The sequence below is a fragment of the Wallemia mellicola genome (genome assembly GCF_000263375.1).
Source record: "Wallemia mellicola CBS 633.66 unplaced genomic scaffold WALSEscaffold_8, whole genome shotgun sequence".
Classification (NCBI taxonomy): domain Eukaryota; kingdom Fungi; phylum Basidiomycota; class Wallemiomycetes; order Wallemiales; family Wallemiaceae; genus Wallemia; species Wallemia mellicola.
In genome coordinates, this window is record NW_006531965.1 from 358043 (window position 1) to 384208 (window position 26166).

Consider the following 26166-nt stretch of genomic DNA (forward strand, 5'->3'; position numbering starts at 1 on the left):
TCGCTTTCAAAAGCTAGGATATGTTGAGTTCAATCTTCAGGCGGGTGAGAGTTTATATTCCTCTATAGTACAAATCTGATACTCAAATTACAGAGGAATAAAAATACTGACTTTGAATCAACACTCAATGGTCTCTCTAGCGACGTGATTGAACATCAAGCCAAGCTGGCCGATATAAGAGTGCGAGAGCGTAGAGCTAGCTTATGGATTACCACCACCTTGATAGTTATATGGGCACTATACCTCGGTTTCTGGTATCTTGGTTTAGTCGATTGGTTCATATCCGTCGATGAGAATGGCGTTGGCAGTGGATTATATAAGTTATTAGCCTGGTCTGGAGTGGTAGTCGGTCCATTCATGTGCGTAGACACTCTTTATACACTACTCAGCTGAAGTATATCAGGACACTGTTTGCCAGACGCATCGCAAAGAGTTGGTACACACGCATAGGTTCACAAGAAGGTATGTTATAAACTGCTTTTATGTCATATTTACTGACATTGTCCAAGAAACGCGTCTGAGGGATTTGCATACCTCACTTGTCAAGACACTCGAAGAAGTAAAAGTGAAGGCGCCATATAATGAGGCCAGAAGTCTTTTAGAGAGGTATGGAACAACTGTGGGCATTACCATCCACGATGTCACACCTTCGACGCCGACGAGCACGCCTATGAAAGCAAAACACTTATCAACTCCCCTTCCATCAAACACACCAAGCAAGGCATCAAAAGAACTACCACAAACACCCTCCCCTGGCACCCCATCACCAGCTAATATGCAACAGATGCAAATAAACAAATTGCAACCGCAGATACCACAATCAGATGGCACTCTACCAACTACACCAGGAAAAGCATCACAGCAGATTATACCGCAACAAATTGCATCACCTGTTAGAGAAAGGAAATGGTATGACAGACTTGCAGATGTGATCCTCGGCGACGATCCTAGTTCTACTAGTGGTGATATAAGTCAGAGGTATGCGTTGATATGCGAGAAATGCGCAAAGCACAATGGTTTAGTTCCTAGGGAGCAATATATCGATCTACAATGGGAATGTAGATTCTGTCAGCAAATGAACCTTTCTCCGCGGAGAAAAGCACTAGCTAGGCAAATTCAAGGAAATAATGGCAACAGTAATAAACTCAAACCTAGCCCATTAAGCCAAGCAAGCGTACAGCCATCTGAAGAACCAAAGAATGTAACGTCAAAGGAAGAATCTGAAGATAAGAATGAAAAGGGAGATGCCAAACCACTTCCATTGCCATCAAAGGGCTGAATTTGCTATAATAAAATAAATATATTGTCCACAAAGTTGTCATTGTCCTTTAATTGTAATAAATATCGTTATAAAAGTAAAACTCCAGCTGATGTTATACCCGAGAGAATCACGAAACCGCCAGCGATGTTCATAGATGTAGCTGTAGATGCTGCTATATAATTATCGTCTGGTCCTGCGTTCTTGCTTCCTGAACCTGGGGAAGGAGCTGGGCGTTCTGTAACCTGTCAATACGTTTCTATGACAGCGACTAACCTACCAGCTGCAGAGGATGCTTCTTCAGATACTGACTGTGTCGGTTTGGAAGATTCAGTGCTGCTGCTTGAGCTGCTGTTGCTGTTTGTTTCTGACGAAGAATTGGCGGACGTGCTGGAAGGTTCATCGCTGGTATTGTTATTATCGTCGTCATTATCCTGTGCAGAAACTAGCACTAGCAAAGCAAAAAGAAGTGCGAAAAGCAGCGTGAAACGCATTTGAGATGATGGGCGTCAGCTGATAAGCGATGATTTGATGTGGAAGGTAGTAACACTTTAAAGTTGAACATCTTCAGATATGCGAACTATTAAATTATCACCAAAAGTCTAGTATTTTATGTTACACTTTAACAGGCTGATAAGTCTGACGGGAAATGGAAGGTAGCAAGCCATTCTTAGAAATAGACGTAAGTAGAAGGACAGCTTTATACTATACAGCTGTGGTAGCATATGCTGAAATAGCTCTTATCTTCTTATATCTTTATCTTTCGATGATATCCAAAACAGACAAAGAAGATTTCCCCTCAAAAATCACCAAATAAATTACTATTAGTGTTTATTTGGACAGCAGCATAACCAACACTATCCTGTAACCGCTTCGACGATGTGGAATCTACTATTTACTGGATTTAGTAGTCATCCTGGGTGAGGCCAAAAAATAAAGTAGCACTGATGATGATTGCTGCTCAAAACGCTCAAAGCACTCATATAAACAATTAAGCTACTAGATAGGAATTCACATCTCAAAAAGAATGCAGCGGTTTTGTTATCATGCATTGAACAAACAACTGATGTTTCACTCAGAAAGATTGCTTTGGGGGGGGTTTATTAATCTTAAAAATATCGATCAGGAGTCTATACTTGCGCGATTATGGTAAGACACACATGCTCTTGCCTGAAATTTCAAGGATGGATCTAGTATAACTTGCTACGAGAGTTCGTAGCATACTATCAAAATTCGGAATTCTTGTAGAGTTTATTAAAAATGGCTTCTCACTGCCAGGCTTAAACAGTCTGCTTCGATGATACCGCCAAGGAGCTCATGCTTACATATAATGTTACATGCCCGGTGGAATTGATTTGAAATGCTTTTGGTAACTCATGTAGGTATCAAGGTAAGTAGGGACAACCTAATCAATAACAGGGATAATTACAATTTTTTTCATTCAAGCCTAAATATAACAAATGTTAACTTGGCTGGCGATTTGCTTGATAATACTAACTGTATCAACAATACTCTCGATAATATCGAAAGTGCAGCATGAAAATAGTTTTAGGAATACAAAAAAACGAGGAAAAGAGATAAGCCTTTTGGCAAATGTTATTAGGATAAAATGGAAGATATGCTTAGCATTTGTCTCGTATTTGGCAATATCAACAAAGAAATATCGCGCTTTCTTTTTGTAAGATGCATTAATATTATGGAATTACAGTTTTCTGTAATTTGAATAACTAAATTTGCCGTTCAAGACGCACTCGGATGATATAATTTGCCAAAGACCTGATAAAGGTCAAATTTGCAGTCTTGGGATTTAACAGAGTCTATAGTTTATAATCGATGTATTGTTCAAATGTTGCTGCAAATTGTTCAAATATCAATAATTAGTGATTTACAACAACTATACATGGTATTTATGAGAGTGTTGATGTTTGTCGCGTTTGACGTCTTGTCACACTGTGGTACAATCATTATGTATAAAGCCACAATAAGTGCAGGTCTGTACAATTGAGTAACGCGTCTTCAAAGTTTAAGTACACCACTCGATCGATCGATTGATCTAATTGGTTAATCGATGCAGTAACACGCAGTTTGTTCATATAATAAACTTGGCTATATAGATCAATACATCTTACAGTTTCATTATCACATCCACTTAATCCACCCTATCTGATATCTATTCACTCAACTGTTTACCACCACGTAGTAAGAGGAAAAAAAGATGGCGTCTGAGGAAAGTCAATCGGACGCTCCTGCTCGTATAAGTGTAGATGAAGAAAATAACTCTCACGTAGAAACTGCACCAACATCCTCCGAGCCAGCGCAATCAGAGAGAGGTAGTACTGAAGCAATTAGAGAACCTGGTGATGATAAGATACTATCAGAATTAAAGCAAGTTAAGGCTGATAAGTTAAAGTTAGAAGGTCAATATAGAAACCTCCTAGGTAAATTATCAAGTATGCGGGATACACTCGGGGAGAAGTTAAAGGAAGATGCTGAAGAGTTGGATAGAAGAGAGGTACAAATAAATGCACTCACAGAGACTAATGACAAGCAAACGGCCAAAGTTGCTGAACTCGAGAGTTCCTTACAAGATCAGGAAGACAGAAATGCTCAGCTCTCGAACGATCTGAGCACTCTCAGAGCTAGAATAAGCAGCTCAGAAAAAGCTAGCACTGATGAATCATCTCAGATGCAATCCAGATTGAGGGATTTAGAGAAAATACTCGATAAAGTTAAGATGGAGAGAGAGGAATGGCAGTCGCAAGCGGATGAGGAACATCTCAGGTGCGAGAGTGCATTAGAGAGTAATAAAGACCTTCTCGAGGAACTAGAAACAATAAAGAACGAGTATAAGGGTGTGAATGGTAGTCTCCAAGAAAGCGAAAAGGCATTGAGAAATGTGGAGAGTCTACTAAGCGAGTCTCAATTGAGTACGTAGATTGTGTTTTCAATGGCTGCTTTCTAACATACAATTTAAGCCAATCAACAAGAGTTTGACGAGCTGAAACAACACTACGAGCTTCAACTAAAGGAACTCAAGGAGAAAAATGAGGAACAACGGAAGGAGGTTGCAGATGCAAAGGTTCGTTCTTAGAGAGTTTTATTGTCTATTTAACACCACACAGGCAAATCTAGAGTTATTTAGACAAGATGCTGAACGGACGCCAGAACTGGAGCAGGAGTGTAAAGAAAAAACTCTTTTGATAGGGAAAGTAAGGCATGAAGGTGTGTATTAGTGCTTTCATTTTTAAGTAACATTCACTAAAATGACATAGCTGTGATTCTGAATGAACATCTCACGGAAGCATTGAAACGCCTTAAAGAATACAATACTTCAGATTCAGTCGATCGTCAACTGATGTCTAATATTCTCTTGCAATTCGTGACAACACCTAGATCGGATGGAAAGAGATTTGAAATGTTAAACCTACTCGCATCAATTTTGAGTTGGAATCAATATGAACGTGAGCAAGCTGGAATCGCGCCTAAGAGCTCAAGATACCCAATACCTTCATCACCTGACTCGCCTTCTTCATACTTTAGACGGAGTACTTCAAGGACAAGACCTGCGATGACGAATATAGAAGACAACGCATCGTTTGGACAACTGTTTGTTGAATTCTTGTTGAAAGAGACAGGTGCACAGGAAGGACAACGGGGAAACGAACAAGAAGGCAAACAAGGGGGACAAGAACCCTGGCAATCTCCTATACCAACTTCATTGAGCAGTCCAGATTTGAGAGTACCTCAAGATAAAAGTTAATGCATGCATTTTTCTTAAAATTACTTTTCATTGTTTCTTGTTCAATTGCTATGAGGTATTCGCTTGACACGCCTGCGTTGTATATAGACGATCAGATAAGGGATTGGGTGTTATTCCCTATTACATTGGTGTGTTATACCTTTCGTATAGAATAGCTGATTTATGGTGTAGGTCATGATACTAGTTGGTTTGCTTAGGCATTATGTAGTACAGTTATTAGGCGGTGCACCAAAGAAACAAGATATAAAGAGTATTAGGGAGCAGTTAGTTGTCATATATAGACTCTTTTTACAATCTAACAACATTCTAGACGCTCACTCATGCGTTCAGCAATTCTCCGACAAAATGGCAAAGTGCTCACTAATACAGCTTTCGTTAAGCGCAAACAATACCTAATAGAATCGTTTAAGGATGGTAAATACCTCAAAGTTGCACCACCGAAGGAGGGTGATCAACCACAGCTACCACCAAATCCATTAAGCGACCCAGATCAGATGGATAACATGATGGATGGCATGAAAAAGCAGATGGTTATGTTCATTCCCCAGACTGTTATCATGGGATGGATAAACAGCTTCTTTAGTGGATTCGTTTTGATTAAATTACCATTCCCATTGACTAGAGGATTTAAAGCGATGCTACAAAGGGGTATTATGACACCAGACATGCCAGCTAGTTATGTTAGTAGTATAAGCTGGTATTTCCTCAATTTGTTCGGTTTGAATAGTGTATTTAAGCTACTCCTCGGTGACGGCAATAGTGAGTATCTTTATAGGCGAACATCGCCTATGTTATATGGAATATCTAATGCATTCCGTAGAAACTGATAGCGTGAGGGATATGCAATCACTTGCAGCACTTTCAGGTGCACTCAACCAGTCAAATCCAATGCAAAACCAAGACATGAACAAAGTATTCAAAGCTGAGATTGATAATTTGGAATTATCAGATCCGAAATTCATAACTAATGATGTAGAGATTAGAGTATTAAAGAAGTACAATGTATAACTTAATTTTTGACTATATGTGATGAATGCGTAATAAACTATTATATTTCCCCCCCTTAGTTTATCTCTATAATCAGAAATGTCATCACCTATCAATATCGCTGTAGAGCCAGCTCAGCCACAGGCAATGCAGGCAGCAGCAGCCCAACCAAAGAGAAACCTTAGAAAATCTAAAGACCAGGAGTCTAACGGTATAGACAACTTTGAGCTGCCAAAGTCCACAGTTACAAAGTTGGCGAAAGAAGGCGTTAGTGTGGTGTTTATTTGAATCTTGCGGTATATTCACGTGTAATATAGGTACCAGATGGTATAAAATTCCAGAAAGATACACTACTCGCTCTACAAAAGAGCAGTTCGGTATTTATCAACTATTTGGGTTTGTTTGGCCTATGAAAGAGAGTTTAGCTTACAAAAAATAGCATCAGCTGCTCAAGAGAAGGCACATGATAAGAGTAATAAAACAGTAAACGCAGCTCACATTCTCGCTGCCGTGAAAGAACTAGACATTGGTACACAAAAGGGTGAACTCGAGGAAATACTAAACGAGGAGTTGAAGGGTGGGTATATTAGAGGCTATTTAATATATTTAACAAACTACTAGCTTACAAAACCATACAAGAAACTAAAGCAGCAAACAAGACACAGCAGCAGATAGAGAAGGAAGACAACGCAGCAGAGACCAACAATCCAGATGAATTCGACGAGAGTGTACTAGACGATTAAATTTTTTTATTTATATTTATTCATACCAAAGACAAAAAATATAAAATCAACTCGCCTTCAACAGGCTCGAGCGAGGCTTCGTTCCCATTCCAGTACTAAAAGAGTATGTGGAGAGTAAATATACGTGTACACAGCTCACACTCTCACAGTGATGGCATCAGCAAGAAGAGGACGCAAAAGCGTCAAGAAGGGTCTCCAATTCACCGTTATGGTTGTCGGTGCATCTGGTACAGGACGTACTACTTTCGTAAACACGCTGTGAGTCATTCATAGCTTGCTATTAGACATTACTAACATCCCTCCAGCTGCGAATCTGAAGTTCTCCAACACAAAGCAAACGACAGCCCAGAAACAGCACACATCGAGGAGGGTATCAAAATCAAGCCACTCACTGTTGAACTCGATGAGGAAGGTTTTAGAATCGCACTCACTATCGTAGACACTCCTGGTTTTGGTGACAACATCAACAACGAATCAAAGTGCGTATACTTCCTGCCACGTGGTTTGTTTCACTAACGATAAACAGCTTCCAAGAAATCGTTGGTTACCTTGAACGTCAATACGATGACATTCTCGCTGAGGAGTCACGTATCAAGCGTAACCCTCGCTTCCGTGATAACAGAGTCCACGCTTTACTCTACTTTATCCCACCAACTGGTCACTCATTGAGAGAAATGGATATTGAATTAATGCGTAGATTATCCCCACGTGTTAATGTCATCCCTGTCATTGGTAAAGCTGACTCTTTGACTCCATCTGAGTTGAAAACTTTCAAAAAGCGCGTCATGGAAGATATCGAACACTACGAAATTCCAATTTACTCTTTCCCATACGATGTCGAAGAGGATGATGAGGAAACAGTCATGGATAACTCCGAATTGAGAGTTAGTTTTTCTTTTCCCTTCTGAGACATTATTTAACACATCACAGGCTATGCTTCCATTCGCGATCGTTGGTTCAGAGGAGGAGATGACAATCGATGGTGAAGTCGTTAGAGCTCGTCGTTACCCATGGGGTGTCGTAAACGTCGATGACCCAGCTCACTCAGATTTCTCAAGACTGAGATCTGCTCTTCTTAGCTCACATTTGACTGATTTGAAAGAAATTACTCATGACTTCTTATATGAAAACTACCGTACTGAGAAGCTCTCACGCACTGCAACTGGCGATGGATCACATTACCCAATTGGAAACTCATCATCTATGGGTTCAAATGGTGAAGACCCAGAAGCTGTTCGTTACAAGGAAGAGCAATTACGTAGAGAAGAAGAAAAGTTTAGAGAAATTGAATTACGTGTCCAACGTGAAATTGCTGAGAAGAGAGCTGAATTAGCAGCAAAGGAGGAAAACCTTCGTCATCTCGGTGTCGCTTAGAGCTTTAGTTTCTCTTTAGTATGTGTCCTAATAAGTATTTTTGTTACTCAATTTAAAGAAATGAATTATATTCTATACCCATAGTTTTTACAAGGGGGTTTGTTTGTTTGTTTTTTATGATACATGAGTGTTCCTCAGATTAGCTTTCCTTTGATTTCCATTTCAATAGCCTTAGATGTGAGACCAAGACGTGGTAAAACACTCTCATAACGGTTTAATGATTGTTTCTTGAGGTACTTGAGTAATTTTGCTCGTTGTTGGACTAATTGTGAAAGTGAGCGTCTGTTTTGTATATCACGGGTGTTTATATGTAAGTGATCAGCAATTGCTCTTATTCTAGTGGTCAAAATAGCAGCTTGTACTTCAATCTTTCCTGAGTCACCTTGGTGTGTTGGATGTTTGGCCTTCTCATTGATATGGTCATCACCAAAGACGGATATGCATCTACGGATGTTCTCCAACATTATACCCTTTGCTGATGCATTTCTGAGATCAATTAAGCGACTGAAAGTTTCCAACTTTTCCTTCTCATTCAGAATGATCTTCTCTATATCCAAATCTGATTGTAAGCTTGATCCACCGAGACCCCTTTGAGCTGACAAAGACGGAAGTGTTTTGTATACTGTCAATAAATCATCTTTCGTCATTGGTTTGCTTAATAGTTTAGGTATTTGTAAGTTTGGAAAAGCGTCTGATGGATCATCTGGGACGCCTGTAATTTCAGCCAAAGAAGCTCTCCCAGATACGTTATCGATATTGTTATAGACTTGATGAGGAGTGAGCATTATTTTTGACAATTCTGAGTTGGACCATACGTCTTCTTGACCTGGTGCGTATCCTAAAGCAGCTGAAGGTAAGTTGCTAGATTCTGCATCGATCAAAGCCTGCTTTCTAGCGATGTTTGTCTTCTTCTTCAGTCTAGACTGTTGTTTACGCTTGCTGACTAGATTTACTGCCGAAGAAGTGAAAGTGCGAGCTGAGAAGTTATTATAAAAGCGAATAAGAAAGAGTATACCTACATGGATGTTGTATATTCCTTAAAATAGTGAAATAATTCATATTTTTTTTATTACACCCTCGTTGAAGTTGTTAAAGCTTTGTCTTCTCGTTGGATGTCAAAGAGGAGATTAGAAAGTTTATCTACATTCACTAATAAATCTCCTAAATTATCTAGAAATATGAATACAGCAGACAAATCTCAGCAATGGCGAAGATCTTCTCCATATCAGAAAGAGCACCAACAATCTTACGTACACTTCGATGGCCTTAGACGCACTAAAAAATATATAGAAGATAGCTACCCAAATGTGCATCTCAAATCTCATCTCACGCAGAACCCAAAGTCTCCAATAGCAAACTACGTTATGTTAAAGTATGGCTTTGCACCTGCTTATCAGAATGTAGCGTGTATAGTAGAAGGCAAATTATTATACAGGTATGTTACCTTACTATAGACTACATTTATTAATGAAATTACCCACAGATCATTCGTTAGAGTTGATCAAACTCAAGATCGCGTTATAGAAGGTTTTGGTGATAATCCAGTCGCTAAAATGGCTGAACAAGTAGCTGCATTAGACGCTTTATATCAACTAAAGGCATTCGATTTGTTAGACAGCCCTGAACGTAATTTTACTTCAAATGAAATGCAAAACTCCACAGAGAAGACTTCTACACACTTTTTATCAGATAACACGACCGCTATTGACTTTGAGATATCGAAACAGTTCGTTGAATTCTATTGCAATAAATACAATGTTAGCCATAAAGTTGATGCACATCAGAGGATGGTAAATAGTGGTAAGAGTAAGAAGAAACACTCAGATGGTTGGACTTCTATCCTCAAAATTCATGGTCTCACAATGGGTAGAGCAGACTATCCAAATAAAAAGCAAGCAAACCAATTAGCTTACATTGACGCAACAAAGTATCTACACAGCTGTGACAACTCTCTGTGGCAATTGTTCCAGGATAGCATCAAAGAGGAGACCAATAAAAAGGCAGAGAGAGCAGCCATGGATGCTTTCAAAGGTGTATCAATGTCTTATCACGCCTCGAATAGGGTGCAAGAAACCCTTAACGGTGTCATTAGCAACATGAAAGACTCAAAGATATACTCAAAGAGACCATACAATGAGGAAGACGAGGATGTGATCACACGTTCATCTACTCCATTAAATGCTGCAAACAACCCATCAAAGCAATTCAAGCCCCGCAGACCGCCAGCAAAGAAGCACTTAGAGAACAAATCAAAGTCAATGTCTAAAGATTTAGAATTCTACAACACAAATCAACAATTTGACAAGATACGTCAACAAAGAGGCTCACTTCCGATATTTACACAAGCGGAGGAAGTTGTAACTAGTATAAATGACAACATGATCACAGTCCTTATGGCTGCTACTGGTTCAGGTAAGACCACACAAATGCCACAGTTGATATTAGACGATGCTATACAACATGGTAGAGGTGCAAAATGCAACATTCTTTGCACCCAGCCTAGACGTATCGCAGCCATTTCTGTTGCACAAAGAGTTGCATCTGAAAGGGGTGAGAAGTTAGGCAAAAGAGTTGGTTATCAAGTTAGGTTCGAATCAAAGAAACCAGAACCTCATGGATCAATTACATTTTGTACGACTGGTGTCTTTTTGAGACGCATGCAATCAGCTTTAGAAGAGAGCGCAGGAGATAGCACTGAAGGAAAAGATAAATATGGTATGTTGGACGATATCACTCATGTTGTTGTCGATGAAGTACACGAGAGAGATGTAGATACTGATCTCACTTTGGTCGTCCTCAAGCGTTTAATAGCAGATAGAAAAGCAAGAGGTAAACCACTGAAAGTCATTTTAATGTCTGCAACAATCGACTCAGATTTATTCCAAAATTACTTCGCTTCAGTTAATAATGACGTACCTGCACCAGTAGCTGATATACCAGGTAGATCATTTCCAGTGACTAAGTACTTTTTGGATGATTACCTGGAAGAAATGAAAACTCTACCAGAGAAAGAAGGTGGATGGGTATTTAAAGAGAAGAACGTAATGGAGTATATGAAGAATGAATTCAAAGATGAAATGGGTGGTGATGAATTGGAAATACCCTATCCACTTGTTGCACTCACTATAGCCCATGTTGCAAGGTTGTCTAGGAATGAGGATGGTCATATACTTATTTTCTTGCCAGGATGGGATGAAATTAAAGCAGTTCAGACTATTCTCGAAGAACAAAAGCTTTATGGTGTTGACTTCAACGATCGTGGTAAATACTCAATTCATGTTTTACATTCATCCGTACCAGTACAAGAACAACAGAAGATTTTTGAACCTTGCGAAGAAGGAATCAGGAGAATTATTCTTTCTACAAATGTTGCTGAGACTTCGGTTACGATTCCTGATGTCGTATACGTCGTTGATGCTGCTAGAGTTAAAGAAAAAAGATATGACGCTGAAAAGCATATGAGTCAACTGGTTTCAGCATGGGTAGGTAAATCCAACCTTAATCAACGTGCCGGTAGAGCGGGTAGACACCGTGAAGGTGAATACTATGGTGTTTTATCTAAACGTCGCTACGAATCACTGGCTGCACATCAAACAGTTGAAATGAAGAGAGTGGATTTAAGTGAAGTTGTATTGCGCGTAAAAGCACTAAATTTCCCTGGTCTGGAAGTCGAAGATGTTTTGGCTCAGGCGATCGAGCCACCTGCGCCTGAAAGGGTTAAATTAGCTTTAGATAGGCTTTACCTGATTGGTGCTATCAACAAGAAGAAGGAATTGACATCCCTCGGTAAGGTTTTATTGCAATTACCAATAGAGGCCCCAATTGGAAAGTTGATCTTATATGCTACATTCTTCAGGTGTTTAGATCCAGCACTCAGTTTAGCAGCTATACTCACAAATAGAGACCCATTCGTTGCTCCACTTGATCTCCGCGCTGAGGCCAACGCTGCGAAACAAAAATGGTCTCAAAGGGAATACAAGAGTGATCCATTTACAATCCTCAACGCATATGAAACTTGGTGGGGACTCCATAGTGCTGGTAAGCACTCCCAAGCCTGGGATTTCGTCAATGAGAATTTCCTATCACGTGCAACGTTGTTACAGATTAGACAAGTTAAAGAACACCTCTATAAATCGCTGGAGAGTCTCAAATTGACTGAGTTCCTTACCTCTGATCCAGCACTCAACAAGGCCAAAGTAGGGAGCCAAGATAAGGCAAAGAACTTGAGAAAGGGTGAATTAGTTATTCCAGATTATCTTAACGTCAATGCGCATTCGAAACCCATGTTAGCTGCACTTATCGCTATGTCTTGCTCACCAAACTTCGCATTGAGGACGGGTGACCGTAACCATCGTACAGCTGCTGAAAAGGTGTGTGATAGCACCTATAAGGTGATTTTCTAACATATCATAGAGTGTTTTCATTCATAGTTCTTCGGTTCTTCATCCAAGAAATGAAAAGGATGAGGTTAGCTATAGCAAGCAGTTACAATATGTCAACAAGCATATTGTTTCATTCCAAGAGAAAACGAAGAACGTTTCAAATCTTTCGGCTGGTCCACCAGGAAGAGAACCCCAAGTTATGCTGAGAATGTGCACCAAGTTGGACCTCATGGTGTATGCTCTCTTTGGTGCTGCTGAAATAAAACAGGATGGCGACCAAGTTATCATTGATGATTGGGTGGTGTTGTTTGGACGTGAGTGTTACCTCAGGGGTATTGATTCTGCTAATGTACCATCAAAGAAAAGAAAGAACTTGAATCTTTGCGCAAACTCAAAATGATGTTACACTCATGTATGTTGAGAGTATTTGAAGGTGTACACGCCGGTAGTGCTCTCGAGCAAGCAGAGATGTACAATGATGAGGAGATTTACAAACTTGACAATTTACTCGTTTTACAATCTGAAGAGGAAGCTGAACAGGTAAACGAAGAGAAGTTGTCGCCAAAGGAGCAAGTTGAATTGGATTTGATGGCCAATAATGTTGTCTTTTTGCTCAACCAGTGGGCTAAAGATGCAAATGACTATGAAGATAAGGTTTTTGGAAGGAAGCAGATCAATGTTACGAAGAAAGGCAATGGTGCTGTGAATAAGAAGTATGCTAGCAACCCAAGCAGTGGTACAACGACACCAAATAATCAAGTCAAAGCTATACTAAAGAGACCAGCAAGTCAGACTGGTAGCAATAGCAGCGCTTATGGAAGTAATCAAAGCATCCATGCTAGTAAAAACACGAGCTTACAATCATCTCGAACAAATAGCGCGTTCCCAAGTAGAAGTAACAGCAGCCAAAATTTGACGAACAGCAGAAGTAAAAATGACAAAGGAATGGAATCATCTAGGTGGAGATAAACCATGTTTGTAAAGTAATTGATGTGTTAGAATTATTAGAAAATTTTAGTCAAAGACGCGTGGATTCTCGCCTTACTGAATGTATGTCCATTGATAAGCTAATTCTACATCCGATTAATCGACATACTGTTTTGTTCTGTTTGAGCGATGGAAGGTATGAAGAATGTTTCATTCAGCTTGCTAAATATGCAGAGCGGAAATATTCAAGAAGATTATTGAATAGACTATTATTTGGTAATATTATATAAGGTTATAAAACATATTCAGTCTTGATATAAATTATTGCTGCTTCTAACTTCAGTCGTCCTTACTTCTTTACGAAGTTCATCAATGGGTCCAGCGCAGAATAACAAAATATCTGAGAGAATTCAAGCGCTACAGCAATCATCTCAATACCCGAATAACAAAGAAGCTAAGAATAAGCCAATAGATACCAAATTATCTGTGAAGGGACGTGCAGCGAGGTTCTCACAATTCGATACCGGGAAGCCATTAGAACCAATTAATTACAATACCTTGAATGATAATAAACAAAGGCAGATTATAGGCAATAGAATACCAAGAGCTTCAACTGGTGGTAACCCATCGATTGCCGTTATTCCGAGAGACGTTGAAAAGAAACAACGTAGAAGGTCTGAGGATATTTCAATGCTTGATAGTTCACGCTTGTCTATAATGTCAGACCAGTCTTCTCAGTCTGTCCCAGCCGGCGTTTTGGCAGATGCGAATACACCAAGTATGCCAACGTCAAACATGCTTAGAGCAAACTCTGCAATCCTTGCAGAGCTTATGTCCAAAGGTGAAGCTGACAATGGAGAGCTTAACAAGAAGGTCGTAGAGGACGCTTCTGGTGAGTATAAGTGATATTATCTTTGTGACACCTCTAACAGAAGAATAGGATCTGGAACGTGTACAGTTGTATCCTCATCACGTTCGCCAACGCCAAAGTTAGATGAAGAACCACAAGATGAGGTACAAGAGAATGTAGCAGAAGGGAATATTTCATCCGGAGCCTCATCCGTAACTACACCAAAGGAGTCAGTAGCGACACCAAGGGCGTCAAATGTAGCCACACCGGTAGCCTCTCCACAGCCTATCAAAGCCAACCCAGTTCCATCACTTGTTGTAGTGCCTCCTAGGGATACCTCAAAGACTAGCGTACGGCGCGAAAGAGAAGAACGCACTAATCATGACGAAAATGATAACGATAATGGCTGGAAGTACATAGCGACTAACAAGGCGAGAAAATCTCAACCACCACCTGAGGAAGATCCAGTTGCAATGGATTTCGGTCCTTCTATGCCACTCGATGAGCGTTTCAACTTCATATCCCTCACAGAACCAAACGCAATATCGAAATTAGAACCGAAATTGAACGAAAGCGGCATTAGTGGAAATATACCCGATCAACAACAAACTAAGCCAGGTTCACATAAATCGAGAGTTTCGACTTCCGATTCTATTGCTTTGTCACAAGCTGATTCTACAAAGTCCACATTCAAGAGCTCAATGGGGAGAATATTCAAAGGAAAGAAAATATTTGGTAAGCGCAGGAAGACGTTGGAAGGGGTACAATCACCTGCTATTGAGGTGCCACCTTTACCTACCAGCTTTAGTCAGACATTGCCTGCGCTTAGATCAATTGAACCAATGAATATCAACCTCCCAACAGCCGAAGAAATTGAGAGACGTGAAGAAGAAGCAAGACAACTCAAAGAGGCCGAAGAAAGACGCAAAAAGGAACGTGAAGAGGAGCAAGCGAGAAACAGAAAGATTCAAGAGAACCGAATAAGAGAGCTTAAGGAGGCCGGCAGGAGTAAGTCTTCATTGGGTGCATCTAAGGTATCGCCTAAAGCTGCACCTAAAGAGAAACCAAAGGAGGTACCTAAAAATACCACACCAGCACCAGCACCAGCAACACCTGAGCCTGAATTTACCATTGAAGATGCAGACTGGGCAACCGCTGTAATCAATCAGTATAACTAAAAAAAGCCGTCATAGACGCACTAACGTCACAAACTGGACTAACGAATGCCAATTTCTTTAATTCTTTATGGAAAACTTTACTTTCATTTAATCAAGACAACTCAGCTATACCAAAAAATACCCCTCCAACGCGACCATAATAGGCGATATAACGCTCATTTAGCTACCTAATTGTTCGATTATTTCATAAATCTATATTACAAGTATTTTGAAGATATTCTAGATGTGCAAGGTGGCGGCGATCTTTGCTTAAATGTTAGTGTCCAAACAAGTCCGTGTGTCTGCGAAGTTACCTATAAATATATGATACAGAAGGTGTGGTGATGGTATAAAACTTCTGGTGAGGATGTCAACTAGATCTCTCTGCCTGTGATATGTTATCTAGAATTGAAGTATTTGACAAGCATTAGAACTGAGTAATATGAACCTTAAGTCTTTTTGCCAATCTTATGAGTTCAACTCAACTGAGCGAAGGTCGTGTTATACTCGACTCAATCTCACAACTACCATATCTTTATTTCACACAAAGAGCTCATTTAGAATACCTTTCATAAAATTATATTACAATGAAATGATTTTAATCATACACGTTATACACGCCAGCTTATGCCTTTGTAGCATTGTTGAACAACAAAAGGTTTGGTGAACCCTGTTCGAGGTCATTAAGATATCCTCTACCGGCTAAAGAGAGCAATGATTGCTTCAAGAATGCAGGTGAGATTGGTTCTGGTGCTGGAACTGGTGCACTTGGTTTGAAAAGATCGATCCATCCAGGGAGGACACCACCAATTGTTTCAAAGACCGTGTTAAGAGCAGTGTTGTAAAAGTTTTCAGCGAATGACTTGTGTGATTCGTGTGAATGGAGTGAGAGTAAGTATGCCAAAGCACCAGCGGTGTGTGGAGATGCCATTGAGGTACCAGAGATAGTGTTGATTGAGTGTGGACCGCTGTTCCATGTTGAAAGAATGTTCAAGCCTGGTGCAAAGATGTCAACACATTCGCCAACATTTGAGAAATATGCACGTTCATCCCAGAGTGTAGAGGCACCAACAGTAACGGCCTTCTCAGCAGATGCTGGGGAGTAGTCACAAGCGTCTCTGTCATCATTACCAGCTGCGACTGCGAATGACAAACCTGATTCTACTGCCTTGTTGACTGCTCTGTCGAGTGATGGTGACTTGCCACCGCCAAGGGACATATTAGCAACTGAACCCTTGTGTGATGTCTTTCCAGTAGTGCGTAATTCCTCAGCTGCCGCTTTTTGCTTTCTCTTGGCATCTTCAGCTGCCCAAAGAACACCACTAACGACGTCAGACATGGTACCGGAACCATTAGAACCTAAGACCTTGACGGCATATACGTGCGCCTTCTTTGCGACACCGTATTTGCGTGATGCGATGGTACCAGCGCAGTGGGAGCCGTGACCGTTACCATCCTCATCAACGTCATTCAATGGAATTGTTTTACCCCAAAAGGCTCTGCCTTCGAATTCGACATGCTTAGTATTGATACCAGTGTCTACGACATAGACGTTTACGCCTTCACCACCGTGTGGGTCGTAGACATACTTGTTGAAAGTACTGAGACTAAGTGGATCGTGGTGTGAAATACGGGCGAGACCCCAAGGGGCATTCTTTTGGGTGATTGTATCATCTACGTCGAGTGCGTCGACTACATCATCTAAACCGTGGTAGGTCTCCTGTGTCGTCACAATTGAATCACGTTCAATGTGGGCAACTTCTGGCCTTGCTCTGATCATATCGATAACGTCCTCATCGACGTCGTGTACTGAGTAGCCATTGAAAATGCTGTCACCTTCGTTGTCAAGGTTGTACACGTGACCGAAACGTCCGCCTCCAGAACGCTTTTTGAGAGTGTTGCGGGTGAAGGTGTGGTGCGAGTCAGCTGTAGGCTGTTAGGGGGTGTATATGAAATAACAATTATGCTCACCTTCTACGCCATCCTTGAGTACGACGATGTAGGAGTTGTGCACGCGAGGGTCCGTTGAACCCTCGACGTGTGGCTCTCCGTGAATAGGGGCGAGCTCTTGAGTGTAGAGTGGGGTGGCGAGCGTAGATGCTGACAGTGTGAGTAGTGCGAGTGCTTTGATCATGGTTGTTGGGAACTAACGCAATCTCGATGGCTGATAAGCAACAATAAAAAATCTATGACGTTTATGCATTAATTAAATATGGTATAATAGGGGAATGTATGGGGTGTATCATACGTCCTTTGCTGTCGTAATAGTCTTTTCTTCATTCTCCTTCTTGCCTTTCCCGGAAATAGCTGTTCTGTATGCTAGGCACGCAATCGTAGTCGTACATTCTGCGATATAAATTTCTGCTGCTGTTACGCGTCCCTCTATTACTTGCTATGCTATTTGCTTCCATCATCCTCGCTTCCTCATCGTCGCGTTTGACAAGCTGTCGGATATAAGGGGCATAATCAACTGACAAGATAGGGGATGGCATAATTGGTGCTGTTGCAGATAGCATATCTAGACGAATGTCTAATAGTATATCTTGTTGTGCGTGTGTGTCTTTCAAGAGCGAAGTCGTATCGATTGCGCTAATGTTGTAACCACTTAAGATATGCGCAGCTATGATATTTTCATATCCAAATTCTGCGAGAGTTGTAGTTTGTGTTTTTGATGTCGTCTGAGTGATTTCAGTTCCCACTAGTTCATTCGGTGTTTCCGGCTCAATGACCTACGGGAGCTTGTTAAATAGAAGAACATTGATTTAGGTAGTTAGCTCACCTGCATATTGCGCCAGAGTGGCTGTGCTATTTGTGCATCAACGAAAGAAAGCGCTTCAGCGCGTTTGAGTATCTCCTTGAGAGAATTTGGTGGGACTGCTTCCTGGTGATCCTTCTCCGCAACACCTAAGTGCAGCTGCATGAGTGTCTGCCGGAGATCACACCCATTGTCAAATTCCTTTCCATAGAGTCCGCCACCTGCATCAAGCAACCAGCTTTTGTCTTCCTCAATCGCGGGTGATGGTGTTTCAAGGGCGTTCAATTGTGTTGGTATGTTCCTAACACCATTACTTTCTAAATATTTCCTGACGGTATCATATTTCGGGCACTTATACTGCAAAGTGGTTTGCAACACAAGCGTATTGACGGGGATAGTAGAGTCATCATTACACGTGAGAATAACTGGGCGCTTGGAATACTGTGTGAGAGCCTGTATCGCCGGCCAAAAGCCTTTGTCTTCCTCAAAAAGCACGTCAACCTCTTCGAGGAGGATGACAGACTGTTTGTGCGTCTTTTCTCGTTGTTGCTCTATCATACTTTTTTTGCCTTTCCCTATAATATGATTCTGGCCTACTGCACCGACAAGGTTAAGTACTTCTTTACCACCCCGCTTGCTAATACCTGGAAAGACCTCGAAAACCTCCCATCCAAGCTCCTCTGCACATGCGTACACTGACGCAGACTTGCCACTCCCAGGTGGACCTTTAAGTATTATGCAATTCCCTTCTATCGTGGTTGGATGGTCGGGCAGTTCGGGCAGAGGCGGTAGTTCCGATGGATAAGTAGGTGCGTCAAAGTCCAAATCAAAATCAAACATGTCATCGACGATAAAGTTGTCATCGTATGGTCCTTTCTTGCGCGATTTCTTTTCAGCATGTGCAGCGCGTACGTCTTCCCACCTCGGTGATCCAAGGGCAAGATTTGCCATCCAGGCGGAAACATAAGTTGATACCAGAGAGTTTGAAAGCACATCCACTGCGCGTCTGGGACGCAGGGAGTTAGTAAGCAACTCGGAGGATGTTCTAGAGGGAAATGTAGGTATTGAAGGGATTTTAGGAGACGTAGAATCACTTGCTGGATTCTTCAAAATGCTTAGGTTACCAACCGGGATACTCTTCTCTAATATCCTCGCGCGTCTGCTAAATGGTATGTCAATAATCGCGTCATAGACCGTGAAATCGTTGTCTGGATGTACATGTGATTCTTTAATAGTTGGTTGTCTCGCTGGTATTTGTTTCGCCAGTACGCCTCGCGTGGTATCACCACCTTTCTGTGAATACTTCGAAGTAAAAAGCGGATGTAGAGGTCGCTCTGGGACAGTAGCTCGGTTTGCTTCACCTGAGAGTATTGATGATGACTTCCCTGTGTTCTCTGTTTTCTCACGTTTCTTCTGAGGCCGAGATATTACAACGGTGTCTTCTTCGTCATCATTTATCTCTATCACACTATTTTTACGCTTCTTTGGAGCATCTGTGGTATTACTAGGACATTGAACAGCTGGCTTTTCTAGTTTGCCCGCGCTGCTCATCTTATATTGATTGTCCTGCTTTTTTGTTGTAGAAGTGCCATTCTTTTGTTTTTTTGTAGATTTTTTATCATCCTTAGCCTTCTGTTGATTAAATAACGCGTAAAATTCGCTAGTTGACATCTTCGTCGTAGCTGAATAACACCTTGTACACCAACGATCATCATGACAGACACAGAAATGAGAGATGATTTACAAAATATTCAACTAAACAATGATACGATAGATGAGGGTTTATACTCCAGGCAATTATTCGTTCTGGTGCGCACTTTATTATATTCCACGCCATTAGCTCATAGGAGATTTACAGGGTGTAGACGCTATGAAAGCGATGAGTCAATCTGATGTACTCATAGTTGGTATGCGTGGATTGGGTGTCGAAATCGGTGTGTATATCTAGCCACTCCTGCTTGCGTAAGCTGACATATTACTTAGCTAAGAATATCTGCTTAGCCGGTGTCAAATCTGTTACTATCTATGATCCGGAGCCAGTTTCTATGACCGATCTCTCCTCTCAATTCTACTTTGACGATTCTGACGTCGGCAAGCCAAGGGATCAGGTCGCACTCCCAAAGCTCGCTGAATTAAACCAATACGTACCTGTTAAACTTTTAGAATCTCCAAAAACACCAGGAAATCCGGAATCTTGGAGTAGAGATCTCGTTAAACCATTTAAAGTAGTTGTTCTCACCGAGGCATCTCTCAATAAGCAGCTTGAGGTAAACGATTATTGCCATGAGAATGGCATTGGATTCATTGCTGCCGACACGCGTGGTTTATTTGGTAGTGTATTTAACGACTTTGGCAGCGAGTTCAAATGCATTGATCCAACAGGAGAACCTGCCATAACCGGTATGATAGCAGAAATTGAGAAGGTAAGAAGTTGCACGCTATGTATCCATTTCTAACGCAATTTAGGATAAAGAAGGATTGGTTACCTGCCTCGACGATACAAGACACGGTCTAGAGGATGGCGACTACGTCACTTTCTCAGAAATCAAGGGTATGGAAGAACTCAACGGATGTGAGCCTAGGAAGGTCTCCGTAAAGGGTCCATACACTTTTACCATTGGCGATACTTCTTCCTTCTCCCAATACACTTCAGGCGGTGTCTTCACCCAAGTAAAACAGCCAAAGATCATTCCTTTCAAATCGCTCAGGGAATCACAGAAACAACCGGAAGTCCTTCTTGATTTGGCAAAGTTCGACCGCCCACCAACCCTTCACGCCGGTTTCCAAGCGCTATCTGCATTTAGAGAGCAGCGCGGGGAATTTCCACGTCCACGCAATGACGAAGATGCGCAGGAAGTTGTCAAGCTCGCCAAAGCCACCACCACAGAGGAGCTTGATGAAGGTGTTCTAAAGGAGCTGGCCTACCAAGCCCGTGGTGACCTTGCCCCAGTCAATGCTGTCATCGGTGGCTTCACTGCGCAGGAAGTTCTCAAGGGATGCTCTGGAAAGTTCAGCCCGCTCTTTCAGCATCTCTATTTCGACTCCCTGGAGTCGCTCCCTGATGTTCTCCCAACAGAAGCTGATGTGCAACCGCTCAACAGCCGTTACGATGCCCAAATTGCAGTTTTCGGTAGAAGCTTCCAAGAGAAGATTGCCAATGCTCGTCAATTCCTTGTCGGTTCAGGTGCGATAGGTTGTGAAATGCTTAAGAACTGGTCTATGATGGGTCTTGGTAGTGGTCCAGAGGGTAAAATCCATGTAACAGACTTGGACACGATCGAGAAGAGCAATTTGAACCGCCAGTTCCTTTTTAGAGCAAAGGACCTTGGTAAATTCAAGGCGGAAGTCGCTGCAGAGGCTGTCGCGAACATGAACAAGGACCTTCGCGGAAAGATTCAGAGTTATCAAGAGCGTGTCAGCCCAGAAACGGAAGAGTTATACGGTGAGACGTTCTTCAATTCTTTGACTGGTGTTACCAATGCTCTTGATAACGTCGCTGCTAGACAGTACGTCGACAGAAGATGTGTCTTTTACAGAAAGCCGCTCCTCGAAAGTGGTACCCTTGGCACTAAGGCCAATACCCAAGTCGTCTATCCAGACCTCACAGAATCGTATTCATCCTCACAAGACCCTCCTGAGAAGGAAATCCCATCATGCACGGTCAAGAACTTCCCAAATGCTATTGAGCATACGATCCAATGGGCAAGGGAGAATTTCGATGCCCTATTTGTCAAGCCACCTACAAATGTTAACATGTACCTCTCCCAGCCAAACTATTTGGAAACCATCAAGACTAGTGGCCAACAAAGACCACAATTGGAGGAATTGCTCGACTCGCTCACCACATCGCGTCCGATCAGCTTCGACGAATGCATTATCTGGGCTCGCTACAAGTTTGAGGAGAATTACAACCATTCTATTCAACAGCTGCTTTACTCTCTTCCAAAAGACACTTTGACATCTTCTGGTGCACCATTTTGGTCAGGTCCTAAGCGTGCGCCGGATGCAATTAGCTTTGACAGTAACAACCCTCTTCACATGGAGTACATTGTTGCTGCTGCAAATTTGCACGCTTTCAACTATGGTCTCAAGGGTGACATTGATGGAGATAGATACAAGAAGGTCGCAGAGGAAGCTATTGTACAAGAGTTCAAGCCAAAGAGTGGAGTCAAGGTACAAACTAATGAGAATGAACCAGCACCACAGGAGGAATCTCACGATGATGACGCATTAGTCGTTAAGAATATTACAAAGGATCTTCCAGAGCCTTCTACCTTAGCTGGCTTCAGGTTGACCCCAGTTGAATTCGAGAAAGACGACGATAGCAACCACCACATCGATTTCATCACCGCAGCATCCAATTTACGTGCGACTAACTATGGTATCACACCAGCAGAGCGCTTGAAGACTAAGCAGATTGCCGGAAAGATTATTCCTGCAATTGCCACCACTACGAGTGTTGCTGTTGGTTTGGTTTGCTTGGAATTATTCAAAATCATCGATGAGAAGAAGGTGGGTTGAAGTTTATAACGTGACTTTATTAACATTTCCCCAGGACATTGAAAAGTATAACAATTCATTTGTCAACCTCGCCCTTCCCTTCTTCGGCTTTTCAGACCCTATCGCCCCACCAAAGCAAAAATACGGTGACACTGAATGGACACTCTGGGACCGTTTTGATATCACAGGCAACCCAACCCTTCAGGAGCTCAAGGATTACTTCACAAACAACCATAAGTTGGATGTTGGCATGGTTAGCCAAGGCACGAGCATGCTTTACTCCTTCTTCCTCCCGCCAAAGAAGGCCCAAGAGCGCTTGGGTATGCGCTTTTCTGAGTTGGTTGAGAGCGTCTCCAAAAAGCCCGTCCCTGCTTGGCAAAAGAGCCTTCTCGTCGAGGTCATGGTTACCGACGAGAACGACGAGGATGTCGACGTGCCATTTGTTGTTGTGCACCTCTAATGTGGTAGTGAAGTGACCATCCCTTTGGAATATATAATGCATGTTTTGTACTCTTTATTGTGATTTTGCGAGCATTAAGTTAAGAGCCCGGCAAGAGGAAAAACGTGCAAACGAGCCAGCAAGGCACCTTCCGAGGAGCTAAGAATAGCGACACGTTTACGATACTCGCATTTCCTATCAATTGGTGCCTAACATTACGCACGTTGTGACACTTACCCTGACCGGTTTAAGAAGGTGAATCTGTAGCCTATCAAGTCATGGCATATTCTTCTACAGCCTATACAATGTTTCTATTGTATTTATTAACAGCTTACATTTTGCGGTTATCTCCGCTTGCCACACGACCCAGGATTACACGAAAAGCTTACTCAGGCGAATATCGAGAGAAATATTACCGGAAATAGAAATTTGCGGCGCCTTGGTGCTTTTTTTGCTTCTCACTTCATGTCATCTTTTTGGTTCCTGCCTCCCCGGATCAGATTCTCATTGCACGTTCGTCTCGTCGCATTTCGATCTTCCATTAAAAACCGTCTTCCTTCACTACCACCCAAGAACCCCCAAGACTTCACAAGACCTTCTTTTTTCGCATGGACGCATACCAAGAGAAAGGTGCATTAGCTACCTACGAGCAGGATGAATCTGCCAAGCAACATAGATGGGGACCAACAGTCAAGGAGTTAAAGCTCCTCCTTATCGCTTCAACTGGTTTCTTTATTGATGCTTATGATCTTTTCATTATCAATTTGGCACTTCCGGCTATTTCTTTGGTTGCTTTTGGCACACCAAGCTCTTCTCCCACTCAGATCAGCTTGTCTGGTGGTACATTCAAAGCTGCAGCAAACGTGAGTACTCGCGGTTGTGTTTTGGAAGCCTTTCGATGTCTTCCTGGCAAATGAAATCTTTCATTTCACGTCCTGCGACAATTAGCCAGTATCTGACATATTATAGATTGGATGTGTCGTAGGACAATTAGGTTTTGGACTCTTAAGTGACATTTTTGGCCGTAAGGCAGTCTATGGTGCGTTTCTATTATCCACGAGACTTCGCTAACCCCTCTCAGGAAAGGAAATGATGATTATCATTATTGCAACTATCTTTATCATCAGTCCACCTTCTGTTGGAGAACATGGTTTTAGTGGAGTTGACTTATTCACCTGGCTTACTGGTTAGTCGACTTTCAGACTTGTCTCAAAATACTAATTTTTAACAGTCTGGAGAGTAGTCTTGGGTATTGGAGTAGGAGGGTGAGTATCCTATTGTTATAAATAGCTAGCTTACGTCTTTCCAGTGATTACCCTATGAGCAGTTCTGTTGTCGCTGATAGAGCAAATTTGAACCGTCGTGGTACCATGTTGGCATTTATTTTCTCAGCTCAAGGTGCTGGTCAATTCGCATGTACAATCATCACCTTGATCATACTTTCATGTTTCAGAACTGGTATTAGAGACCACGGCAATTATGGACAATTCAATGCAGTATGGCGTATCCTCTTCGGTATCATTTTGGTACCATGTATAGTTACACTTTACAATCGTTTAAGACTTCCAGAATCAACCAAGTTCAAGGCTGTACAGCAAATGAGAGCCGACAAAGAAAATAAAATCCTCAACGCTGATGATCCTAAGGCAGCACTTCAAGCACGTACTGCTGCTAATCCAGAGACTATACAAGGAGATGGAGACGATTCTGCTCATTCTCAAGACAAGGATATTGAAATCGCTCCTGAATCAAAACCAACGCCTCAAGAGACTGAGCTTACCGAAGGCAAAGATTCCAAGCAAGTCTGGTATGAGAAGTTGGGTGCTTTAACTGAATTCGTCGAGTATTACAAGGAATGGCGTCACCTCAAGTTGCTGATCGCCACGGCTGGTTGTTGGGTTAGTGAACTAATTTCGAGATAGAATATATCTAACCGTCCCAAAGTTTTTACTTGATATAACCTTCTATGGTATTTCGCTTAACCAAAGTGTTGTCATCGACAGTGTAGGGCTCGTAGACAAGAATGACGAACCATTCAAGTATATTTGGGACAATTCAATTGCCAACTTAATTATTACAGGTGTGTCTTCTAACTTTGCATACCTAATCAAGTTAACACTCTTTAGCTGCTGGTTTCTTGCCTGGTTACTACGTCAGTATGTTCACTATTGAATATATTGGTAGAAAATGGTTGCAATTCGGAGGTTTTCTTTTGGAAGCACTCTTTTTGGGTATTGTCGCAGGTGCTTTTGATTATCTCAAGGACCACTCAGCCAGTTTCTTTGCATGTTTCGCTTTGTTGCAATTTTTCTTCAACTTTGGTGCCAACATGACTTGTTTCGTTATTCCAGCCGAGGTTTTCCCAACCAGAGTGAAAGGATTCAGTCATGGATTCTCAGCTGCTTGCGGAAAAGTAGGTGCAATTATCGCAGCCCTTGGATTTGGTGAAGCATCACATCATATCGGTACTGACAACACATTATGGAGTAAGTTGAGGTAAATTTTTTGAAAGCCCATTTAACAGTCATAGTTTTCTTCGGTATATCTATTGTTGGTGCAGCTTTGACTTTGCTTTTGCCTGAAACAAAAGGTCGTGATGCGGATATTATAGATTTGGAAGAGAGAAGAGAAGCACACGCTAAACAATTACAATAATTTATAACTCAAATACTATATAGACAAACATTCTTCAGGATTTCGCATTATTTCGAGTTAAAAACTCAGTCTCATTGTAATAACTAACGAATTGGATATGTAAATTTCTTAATATGCACATTTAACTTAGACATAGATAAATTTGACGAATTACTTTGCTTCAAGGTGGATGTCCTATATTTGTACTTGTACACCACACGTTATAAAATTACTAAATAGGAATCAGAGTTATCAATATGTTAGATTGAATTGACATATTCTTTACAGTTAAACACAAGATAATTTTTAATGAGTCTATGTTTCATTGAAAAGAAAAATCTACATCACAGTCCGGGATAATGTTGACATGTCAGAGGGACAAACTAATAAAGATTGTTAC

At 41.5% G+C, this 26166-nt stretch overlaps 13 protein-coding genes across 13 annotated transcripts; 9 read left to right on the forward strand and 4 right to left on the reverse strand.

The window, feature by feature from the left end:
* The first annotated feature begins 10 nt into the window (after positions 1-10).
* Positions 11-1757, forward strand: WALSEDRAFT_68820 (hypothetical protein). Its single transcript, XM_006958150.1, has 4 exons — positions 11-44; positions 94-359; positions 404-462; positions 510-1757. The coding sequence occupies exons 1-4, from the start codon at positions 21-23 to the stop codon at positions 1277-1279; spliced, it is 1119 nt and encodes a 372-aa protein (XP_006958212.1). The 5' UTR covers positions 11-20; the 3' UTR covers positions 1280-1757.
* On the reverse strand, positions 1348-1752 carry WALSEDRAFT_64151 (hypothetical protein; the record flags this gene model as incomplete). Its single annotated transcript, XM_006958151.1, has 2 exons — positions 1348-1496; positions 1539-1752. 2 exons carry the CDS (start codon positions 1750-1752, stop codon positions 1348-1350), a joined length of 363 nt encoding a protein of 120 aa, XP_006958213.1.
* A 1863-nt stretch (positions 1758-3620) lies between the features above and the next one.
* WALSEDRAFT_13297 (hypothetical protein) lies at positions 3621-4898 on the forward strand (the record flags this gene model as incomplete). Its single annotated transcript, XM_006957956.1, has 3 exons — positions 3621-4189; positions 4287-4480; positions 4531-4898. Coding segments are annotated over 3 exons (1131 nt in total), but the record flags the coding sequence as incomplete, so codon positions are not given.
* Positions 4899-5071: 173 nt separating this feature from the next.
* On the forward strand, positions 5072-6065 carry WALSEDRAFT_60301 (transmembrane protein). The gene is made up of 4 exons (XM_006958152.1): positions 5072-5146; positions 5190-5281; positions 5329-5777; positions 5839-6065. Exons 2-4 carry the CDS (start codon positions 5193-5195, stop codon positions 6024-6026), a joined length of 726 nt encoding a protein of 241 aa, XP_006958214.1. The 5' UTR covers positions 5072-5146; positions 5190-5192; the 3' UTR covers positions 6027-6065.
* Positions 6066-6111: 46 nt separating this feature from the next.
* WALSEDRAFT_60302 (histone-fold-containing protein) lies at positions 6112-6766 on the forward strand. The gene is made up of 4 exons (XM_006958153.1): positions 6112-6272; positions 6323-6401; positions 6445-6582; positions 6627-6766. Exons 1-4 carry the CDS (start codon positions 6153-6155, stop codon positions 6746-6748), a joined length of 459 nt encoding a protein of 152 aa, XP_006958215.1. The 5' UTR covers positions 6112-6152; the 3' UTR covers positions 6749-6766.
* Positions 6767-6899: 133 nt separating this feature from the next.
* On the forward strand, positions 6900-8122 carry WALSEDRAFT_18316 (GTP binding protein; the record flags this gene model as incomplete). Its single annotated transcript, XM_006957973.1, has 4 exons — positions 6900-7006; positions 7054-7227; positions 7275-7632; positions 7679-8122. 4 exons carry the CDS (start codon positions 6900-6902, stop codon positions 8120-8122), a joined length of 1083 nt encoding a protein of 360 aa, XP_006958035.1.
* A 110-nt stretch (positions 8123-8232) lies between these two features.
* WALSEDRAFT_54428 (hypothetical protein) lies at positions 8233-9213 on the reverse strand. Its single transcript, XM_006958154.1, has 2 exons — positions 9142-9213; positions 8233-9098 (listed from the first exon to the last, which is right to left on the reverse strand). The coding sequence occupies exons 1-2, from the start codon at positions 9179-9181 to the stop codon at positions 8257-8259; spliced, it is 882 nt and encodes a 293-aa protein (XP_006958216.1). The 5' UTR covers positions 9182-9213; the 3' UTR covers positions 8233-8256.
* A 1140-nt stretch (positions 9214-10353) lies between these two features.
* Positions 10354-13569, forward strand: WALSEDRAFT_60304 (P-loop containing nucleoside triphosphate hydrolase protein). The gene is made up of 3 exons (XM_006958155.1): positions 10354-12492; positions 12536-12818; positions 12866-13569. The coding sequence occupies exons 1-3, from the start codon at positions 10381-10383 to the stop codon at positions 13471-13473; spliced, it is 3003 nt and encodes a 1000-aa protein (XP_006958217.1). The 5' UTR covers positions 10354-10380; the 3' UTR covers positions 13474-13569.
* Positions 13570-13790: 221 nt separating this feature from the next.
* WALSEDRAFT_68827 (hypothetical protein) lies at positions 13791-15665 on the forward strand. Its single transcript, XM_006958156.1, has 2 exons — positions 13791-14323; positions 14372-15665. Exons 1-2 carry the CDS (start codon positions 13804-13806, stop codon positions 15457-15459), a joined length of 1608 nt encoding a protein of 535 aa, XP_006958218.1. The 5' UTR covers positions 13791-13803; the 3' UTR covers positions 15460-15665.
* A 322-nt stretch (positions 15666-15987) lies between these two features.
* WALSEDRAFT_45712 (hypothetical protein) lies at positions 15988-17576 on the reverse strand. The gene is made up of 2 exons (XM_006958157.1): positions 17410-17576; positions 15988-17364 (listed from the first exon to the last, which is right to left on the reverse strand). The coding sequence occupies exons 1-2, from the start codon at positions 17570-17572 to the stop codon at positions 16064-16066; spliced, it is 1464 nt and encodes a 487-aa protein (XP_006958219.1). The 5' UTR covers positions 17573-17576; the 3' UTR covers positions 15988-16063.
* Positions 17577-17663: 87 nt separating this feature from the next.
* WALSEDRAFT_60305 (hypothetical protein) lies at positions 17664-19285 on the reverse strand. The gene is made up of 2 exons (XM_006958158.1): positions 18218-19285; positions 17664-18167 (listed from the first exon to the last, which is right to left on the reverse strand). The coding sequence occupies exons 1-2, from the start codon at positions 19142-19144 to the stop codon at positions 17715-17717; spliced, it is 1380 nt and encodes a 459-aa protein (XP_006958220.1). The 5' UTR covers positions 19145-19285; the 3' UTR covers positions 17664-17714.
* Positions 19286-19906: 621 nt separating this feature from the next.
* WALSEDRAFT_32458 (ubiquitin-activating enzyme E1) lies at positions 19907-23205 on the forward strand (the record flags this gene model as incomplete). Its single annotated transcript, XM_006958159.1, has 5 exons — positions 19907-20002; positions 20052-20127; positions 20177-20616; positions 20660-22705; positions 22749-23205. The coding sequence occupies 5 exons, from the start codon at positions 19907-19909 to the stop codon at positions 23151-23153; spliced, it is 3063 nt and encodes a 1020-aa protein (XP_006958221.1). The 3' UTR covers positions 23154-23205.
* Positions 23206-23709: 504 nt separating this feature from the next.
* WALSEDRAFT_32460 (MFS general substrate transporter) lies at positions 23710-25924 on the forward strand. Its single transcript, XM_006958160.1, has 7 exons — positions 23710-24171; positions 24214-24318; positions 24364-24397; positions 24442-25030; positions 25077-25212; positions 25259-25618; positions 25663-25924. Exons 2-7 carry the CDS (start codon positions 24225-24227, stop codon positions 25785-25787), a joined length of 1338 nt encoding a protein of 445 aa, XP_006958222.1. The 5' UTR covers positions 23710-24171; positions 24214-24224; the 3' UTR covers positions 25788-25924.
* Positions 25925-26166: the final 242 nt, after the last annotated feature.

Excerpts from the sequence above, each read along its gene's own strand:
- WALSEDRAFT_54428 (XM_006958154.1), bottom strand. The coding sequence starts at position 9,181 with ATGAATTATTTCACTATTTTAAGGAATATACAACATCCAT. Across the intron at positions 9,099-9,141 it reads AAGGAATATACAACATCCAT|CTCGCACTTTCACTTCTTCG; the intron begins GTAGGTATACTC and ends ATAACTTCTCAG.
- WALSEDRAFT_60305 (XM_006958158.1), bottom strand. The coding sequence starts at position 19,144 with ATGGCAAATCTTGCCCTTGGATCACCGAGGTGGGAAGACGTACGCGCT. Across the intron at positions 18,168-18,217 it reads CACTCTGGCGCAATATGCAG|GTCATTGAGCCGGAAACACC; the intron begins GTGAGCTAACTA and ends AAGCTCCCGTAG.
- WALSEDRAFT_60301 (XM_006958152.1), top strand. The coding sequence starts at position 5,193 with ATGATACTAGTTGGTTTGCTTAGGCATTATGTAGTACAGTTATTAGGC. Across the intron at positions 5,282-5,328 it reads ATAAAGAGTATTAGGGAGCA|ACGCTCACTCATGCGTTCAG; the intron begins GTTAGTTGTCAT and ends ACAACATTCTAG. Across the intron at positions 5,778-5,838 it reads ACTCCTCGGTGACGGCAATA|AAACTGATAGCGTGAGGGAT; the intron begins GTGAGTATCTTT and ends TGCATTCCGTAG.
- WALSEDRAFT_60302 (XM_006958153.1), top strand. The coding sequence starts at position 6,153 with ATGCAGGCAGCAGCAGCCCAACCAAAGAGAAACCTTAGAAAATCTAAA. Across the intron at positions 6,273-6,322 it reads CAAAGTTGGCGAAAGAAGGC|GTACCAGATGGTATAAAATT; the intron begins GTTAGTGTGGTG and ends CGTGTAATATAG. Across the intron at positions 6,583-6,626 it reads ACTAAACGAGGAGTTGAAGG|CTTACAAAACCATACAAGAA; the intron begins GTGGGTATATTA and ends ACAAACTACTAG.
- WALSEDRAFT_68827 (XM_006958156.1), top strand. The coding sequence starts at position 13,804 with ATGGGTCCAGCGCAGAATAACAAAATATCTGAGAGAATTCAAGCGCTA. Across the intron at positions 14,324-14,371 it reads GGTCGTAGAGGACGCTTCTG|GATCTGGAACGTGTACAGTT; the intron begins GTGAGTATAAGT and ends ACAGAAGAATAG.
- WALSEDRAFT_60304 (XM_006958155.1), top strand. The coding sequence starts at position 10,381 with ATGTCTAAAGATTTAGAATTCTACAACACAAATCAACAATTTGACAAG. Across the intron at positions 12,493-12,535 it reads ATCGTACAGCTGCTGAAAAG|AGTGTTTTCATTCATAGTTC; the intron begins GTGTGTGATAGC and ends AACATATCATAG. Across the intron at positions 12,819-12,865 it reads TTGGGTGGTGTTGTTTGGAC|AAAAGAAAGAACTTGAATCT; the intron begins GTGAGTGTTACC and ends GTACCATCAAAG.
- WALSEDRAFT_68820 (XM_006958150.1), top strand. The coding sequence starts at position 21 with ATGTTGAGTTCAATCTTCAGGCGG. Across the intron at positions 360-403 it reads GTGGTAGTCGGTCCATTCAT|GACACTGTTTGCCAGACGCA; the intron begins GTGCGTAGACAC and ends GAAGTATATCAG. Across the intron at positions 463-509 it reads ACGCATAGGTTCACAAGAAG|AAACGCGTCTGAGGGATTTG; the intron begins GTATGTTATAAA and ends ACATTGTCCAAG.
- WALSEDRAFT_45712 (XM_006958157.1), bottom strand. The coding sequence starts at position 17,572 with ATGATCAAAGCACTCGCACTACTCACACTGTCAGCATCTACGCTCGCC. Across the intron at positions 17,365-17,409 it reads ACTCAAGGATGGCGTAGAAG|CTGACTCGCACCACACCTTC; the intron begins GTGAGCATAATT and ends AACAGCCTACAG.
- WALSEDRAFT_32460 (XM_006958160.1), top strand. The coding sequence starts at position 24,225 with ATGATTATCATTATTGCAACTATCTTTATCATCAGTCCACCTTCTGTT. Across the intron at positions 24,319-24,363 it reads CTTATTCACCTGGCTTACTG|TCTGGAGAGTAGTCTTGGGT; the intron begins GTTAGTCGACTT and ends AATTTTTAACAG. Across the intron at positions 25,031-25,076 it reads TCGCCACGGCTGGTTGTTGG|TTTTTACTTGATATAACCTT; the intron begins GTTAGTGAACTA and ends ACCGTCCCAAAG.